This window comes from Hippocampus bargibanti, linkage group LG04 (genome assembly GCF_051943395.1).
Source record: "Hippocampus bargibanti isolate YZ-2025 linkage group LG04, ASM5194339v1, whole genome shotgun sequence".
NCBI lineage: Eukaryota > Metazoa > Chordata > Actinopteri > Syngnathiformes > Syngnathidae > Hippocampus > Hippocampus bargibanti.
Genome location: NC_142737.1, coordinates 25,498,704 through 25,504,703, shown reverse-complemented (window position 1 = coordinate 25,504,703; position 6,000 = coordinate 25,498,704). Strand labels below are relative to the sequence as shown.

The 6,000-nt window shown below is 41.0% G+C and overlaps 1 protein-coding gene across 3 annotated transcripts in view; it reads left to right on the top strand.

The window, feature by feature from the left end:
• Positions 1-933: 933 nt before the first annotated feature.
• LOC148899542 (erlin-2-like) overlaps positions 934-6,000 on the top strand; it is a 32,043-nt gene continuing 26,976 nt past the window's right edge. The window contains exons 1-3 of one of the 3 annotated variants that reach the window (XM_088994868.1): positions 952-1,029; positions 1,734-1,881; positions 1,974-2,081. In XM_088994868.1, the coding sequence (XP_088850994.1) occupies positions 1,975-2,081 (107 nt within the window). In that variant the 5' untranslated portion in view covers positions 952-1,029; positions 1,734-1,881; position 1,974. Of the gene's footprint in view, positions 1,030-1,733; positions 1,882-1,973; positions 2,082-6,000 lie in introns of all 3 variants that reach the window. The other 2 variants (XM_088994867.1, XM_088994870.1) reach the window with 2 other exon arrangements.

The window sequence follows — 6,000 nt, the reverse complement described above, 5'->3', positions numbered from 1 at the left end:
CCATCTGCTGTTCGTATCGAGTATGGCATTTACTCCGTATGTTAAACGGTAAACCTGTGAGGTTTTGATAACTTCGGCTATACGGGAATAGAGTAATACTACAGTTAGGATGGTATAATTGTGTCATGACTATGACTACGTTATTGTTGTTTTTTTTCTGATCATTTCACCAAAAAGGCTGCAGTCGTTATCAATGGAAACATTTCACTGTTTCATCCACTTCGATGCCTTATTATACATACTGTATTGATTTATATAGCCCTTGAACAAATGAATATCAATAATATCACACAACCGCATTTACACAAATTATACAAATGTTATTGTGGCGTATTTAGATTACCCATTTAGTGCAGCCATTTCAGTCAACATCCTAACATGCAACATCTTAAAAGTAAAAAGTCGTTTTTATATATGCACACTGTGAATGTATGTACAGGTACTGTAGATATCAATGGATGTATGTGAATTTATCTTCTTTTTCTTTCGGGTTTTCCCTTCAGGGGTCGCCACAGCGAATCAGCGTCCTCCATCTTCAGAAGTTTGATTCGCAAGTTTGTTTTGGCCAAGCTTTTACGTCGGAGGCCCTTGCTGACATAACCCTCTGTATTTATCTGGGCTTTGGGCCGGCACAATAAGACCATGGCTTGTGTCCTTTTATGACTAAAGAACAAGCAACTCTATGAACTTAATGAAGATGAAGATGCTCACTAAATGGCTCCCAAGCACAAAATGGTCATCGGCAACGCAGCATTCAAATAAAGCAAAACTATACTCACAATTTGATGACAATGCACTGATATTACCATGAAATGGGCATCTCTTTCCCTAAATTTCATCACAAACAGAAATACAGTGCATTACTATACTGTATACTGTATAGTCATGTACGTAATTTGTAAATGTTTTGCTTTGTTCCACTAGAGGCCGCTAGCGTTGACAAAAGTACGGTTGGATTATACGAAGAAGATGTTAGCAGGTGTTTGTGAGCTCCTCTAGTGTTTAGCATCGAATTGGGTCAAATAGAAGGTAAGAACTTCATCGAAAGGTGCGTAACACAATGATAACTGCGACCAGTCAACTCATTTTAAAGAGAACGTGTGGAGTTGTTTTGCTACTTGGAGCGCTAGTAAAGCCCAATGATCAGTCGCCTACAATTCTGATCTAATGTTGATATAAGGCTGTAACTCCAAGATAACTCTCAGTTTGCAATGTTGTGCTCAACATCTAGTTAAATAACGTTATCCGCGCATTGAGTAAATCAAGTTTAACTGAACGCAACTCTTGCTGTAGCTTGGATAGACGAAACCAATCAATTGTTTCGAGATTTTTAGTTGTATGTTTGATCACCCATGTGGACCCTGTCATTTTCCTGCCCGAACACGTTGAAATCACTTTGGCAGAACGCTGCGAGCTAAAACTTTGTGTGATGCGGGTTCATCTTATCTTCAATGGTCTTCTATGTGCATAGTTCTGTGGTCATGTGTAACCACTAAATCCAGCTGTTGGGCGTTGTATTTGCCACGTAATACTTTGATGTTTTGGTCAAACACTGTCGGAAATTTCAATTTGCTCCTTTTAAAAACACTGACTAATATGACCAATTATCAACAGAGAGAGTTAAACAAACATGTACCATTACCACGGAATTCATCACTCGCATCGTCAGAGTCATTTCCCCAGAATTCTGGAGTATGTTTTTAAATGTATTTTATCTTTCGGGGTTTTCACAGTTGAGGCTCAATCCTCTTTGAGATTGACCAGGTTATTGAGTCCCGGATAATGGCAGGATTAGCCTTGGCCGAGTGCGGAATCACAGTCACCATGGTGCCAGTGTAGGTGCAGCTGTTAGTTGCCTCCTGTGTTGCTGAGTGATTGCAGGTTATTGCTGATTATGTTGTCAATTTATTTTGAACATGACATTTGAACTAGTAATTCATTCTTACATGCTGTTTGTCTATTTTGTTTTCCAGGATGGCACAGTTTGGTGCCATATTCTCAATTGTTGTGGCTCTTACTGGAGCAGCACTTTTGGCTTCTTTGCACAAGATCGATGAAGGTCACACCGGAGTGTACTATAGGTGAGTATGCAGGGCTTTTAGCTGTTGTCTGCAAAGCAGTTAACCTGCTTATCTATAAAACAGCCACCTGCTTCAAATCTGTTTACCAAAGACAGGCTTTGGAAAGTCATGTTACAAGTGCCGTAAATACTCAACTGTGATATGGCTTTGACAGTTTTGCTTCAGCATGCACTTCACACAGTTCTTCTGCCACCAAATTCAGGGTACTACGATACTCCGTACTAAGTTGGAAACAAATCCTCAAATCCTTCGGGTACCTCGCAAAATACTCTAGGCACTTTTTCTGCCCATTCATTTACGTGTACATTGCCAATAGGAATTCATGGCAACCACAACATCAATTGGATGACAATAACACCACACTAACCCAGTAAAAAGGCCAACTTTAAAGTAAACCTTACATTACCAAATAAGATGGATGCCAGTGCCTAGGAAAGCTTGGACTTAATCCAAACATTGTTTTGGCTTTGTGTCATCACAAACATTTGCTACCAAGTTCAACAACAACATACAATATTGTTGAACCACTCCTCCAAATAAATAAATAAATAAATACATAAATACTTTTCCCGGGGCGTGCAACTTTTACGTCGGGCGTATAATTTACAGAACGTCTCCGCCCGGGTGCCCTACAACTTTCAAGAAAAAGAGAACAAACAAAAAACCAAATATTTTATTTCAAGTCAAACGTTTGCTTTATTCTGATTTTGAAATCTTCGGTCGGTTTGGAAATTTCGGAATTTTGGTTCGTTTGGCAATTTGCATATGTAACGGAGTCGTGCACTAAAATGATTAAATTCTGACTGAAGTGACGCAACGGCGCCCGTAGCTCAATTCAGACTAGAGCTACTTGGGGAAGTCGTATGGTGAGTCGCATTTCTCAGATGGTTTGGATTAACTCACATTTTCATGACAATATCTTTTTTTGTTTTCCCTTTTGTACTGTGTAGTGTATGCAATTAGTTCCCCGATTCCTTTCGAGTGCAGATTACTTTTTATATCATTTAATTCAAGTTTTGTAGAGTGGAACTTTCAAGCAGTTGTGCTTCATAGTGCTTTTTGGTTGCGCAGTTATTCACTGACTAGACGAAAGCCACACCCTATCCCTTCTGCCATCCTGTGTTGCAAGTAATGATTGTTTCATTTTCGTTTTCATTGTACGTATTTCGTTTCTTGTGTCGTTTTTCATTTGGCCGTGAGTGTTATTGGCATGTCGGCAGTTTGCTGTTGCCGCCATGTGATGCGTTCAGGGACATCATGTAAATAACACTGAACTTGTGTTTATTTCCCTATTCTGGACATAACCACTATACGATCACATGTTGTTCATTTTGATTTGTTATGTACAATGTTTTGCATATGGGGAGCTTCTTGGGGAAGTCGTATGTTATTCACAAGACGAAACCCATGCGACTTCACCTATCCCTTCTGCCATACTGTTGCAGCAATAAAATAAATAAAAATGCACATCCACGCGTCTGGAATTATTAAGACAGCAACGTGGAGCTCAAGACAGTCACCGCTGTGACACCCGCCACACATACTCGGGAGTCAATCAGAAGCCTGCATCGAATAACTTTGTGCTTCCGGACTTTCCCGAGCGTCTTGGCCCTATAAGAAAGATTCAAAAGAACCTAACAAAATTTAAGACGCTACAAAACGTAAACATACATTAAACGCATCGTGGAAAGAGGAGTTCACCTGGCTTGTAGCAGACGACGCAACGCAAACATTGCATTGTGCAACATGCCGAACATTGTATGGACAACGACAACTGGAGAAAAATCATCAGCAAGGGATATTTACGATAAATTAAGCAAAGGAGCATTTTTGGTAGGTACTTGCGTAATTTTAAAGTGTTGTCGTGTTATATATATTCTGATTATCAATCCTTAATGGCGCCTGAGTCGGCAGCCATCAGCAAGTGCTCTCACGAGCCTTGCTTTTTTTGTTGTTTTTGTCTTGTTATTGTGTTTTCTTTTGTCACTTTATGTTGTTGTGCGTCACGTGGAACGGATACAGATTGTTTTTCAGCATTTTTGGCCACGACAATCATCAAGGAGGAGACTGTGCTGAGCGGTTGCGCCTTTTGGCAGCATGAATATGCCAGTACTGTTTTTGAATGGGAGGAATGTCGGAGCCATTTGACTACCATCGCTGGACAGCTCTGGGGCCATTGTGCTTTTTTTGCGCCTGTAATGGGCAGCATCTTCACATCCCCGCTTTGTTCAGTGGAAAGATCAGTGCTTTTGGACATTCTGCGGTTGGATGGATGCATGGCTTGAGGAGCCCGCGATAAGAAGAAGGCAGCGTCAGCGCAGAGCGCCAATGCGTATGTGGAGCTGTTGCGGCTTGGAATTGAAGCGGATTTATGTGGGACAGGAGATGTGAGACAATGTCTTTTCGTCAATGGATGCTACAGCTTCGTGTTTGCTTTCAACATTTAGCTTGTAGTAGACGTACAAATTCCACCATGACGTCCCTGATCCACTGCTGACATGGATGCTTTGATCTCTCCTCTTTCAACTAGAACTGCTTCATGTCATCACAAAGAGGGTACAGCAAGTCCTGAAGAATGAATGACTCTGTGTCTTTGTGTTGTCATATTTGTTATTTTTTTCAAATTGTTTTTTTCCCAAGATGGCGGCGCGTGAACACGCAGCGGCTCCCCTCTCCCGGCAAATTGGCGTTTTCATGTTTATGTTTGTTAAAGTAATTATAAGTGCCTTGCATGCTGGGTCCGAGAGGACAGTAATTTCATCTGTGCTGTATGTCATGCATATTAGCATATTTGACAATAAAGCTGACTTTTATTTTGACTTTGACTTAATACTTTGCAACAATAAATTGAAGGCGTGATGTTCAATGTTGTTTGTGGGTATGCCCCACAAGTAGGATGTGAGCTGGTGGAGAAGGAGAAATTTTGGTTGGACTTTGATGAAGTCATACAGAACATCCAGAGAAGTTAGAGGGTTGTAATTGGTGGAGACTTCAATGGACATGTTGGCGCAGGAAACAAAGATGATGAGGAGGTGATGGGCAGGTTTGGACTCCAGATGAGGAACGCTGAAGGACAGATGGTGGTTGACTTTGCTAAGAGAATGGAAATGGCTATTGTGAATACTTTCTTTCAGAAGAGACAGGAACATAGGGTGACCTATAAGAGTGGAGGTAGAAGTACACAGGTAGACTACATTTTGTGTCAACGGCGCCATCTAAAGGAAATCAGTGACTGCAAAGTAGTGGTTGGTGAGAGTGTAGCCAGACAGCATAGGTTGGTGGTGTGTAGGATGACGCTGGCAGTGAGGAAGATGAAGAAACCAAAGGCTGAAGAGAGGACAAAATGGTGGAAGTTGAAAAAGGAAGAGTGTTGCATGACATTTAGGAAGGAGGTAAGACAAGCACTGGGTGGGCAAGAGGTCCTTCCAGATGACTGGCAAACTACAGCAAACATAATCAGAGACACAGGTCGGAAAGTACTTGGTGTATCAAGTGGAAGAAAGGTAGATAAGGAGACTTGGTGGTGGAATGGGGAGGTGCAGGAGTGTATACAGACAAAGAGGTTAGGACTGTGAAAGAGGATATCAGAATCAGAATCAGAATCAGAATACCTTTATTCGTCCCGCAATGGGGAAATTTGCAGTCCACAGCAGCAATTGAAGAGGGATGGGGTTGGGGTGGGAGTGAAAGGATAGAAAACAAGATATTCTAAGCATAACAAAATAAAAATGTCAACTGTATACTGTGCAAATGTAGATGTGCAAAAACCGTTCTATAAACAAGACTGTACATAGTGCAGAATCAAGAGATGCATTTAGATATATTGCAACAACCCATATTTACAAGTGTCCAGTTTTTTTTTTTTTTTTTTTTTTTTTTTTTTCACATGTGATCATTGGGAATTGTGAAGCCTGACAGC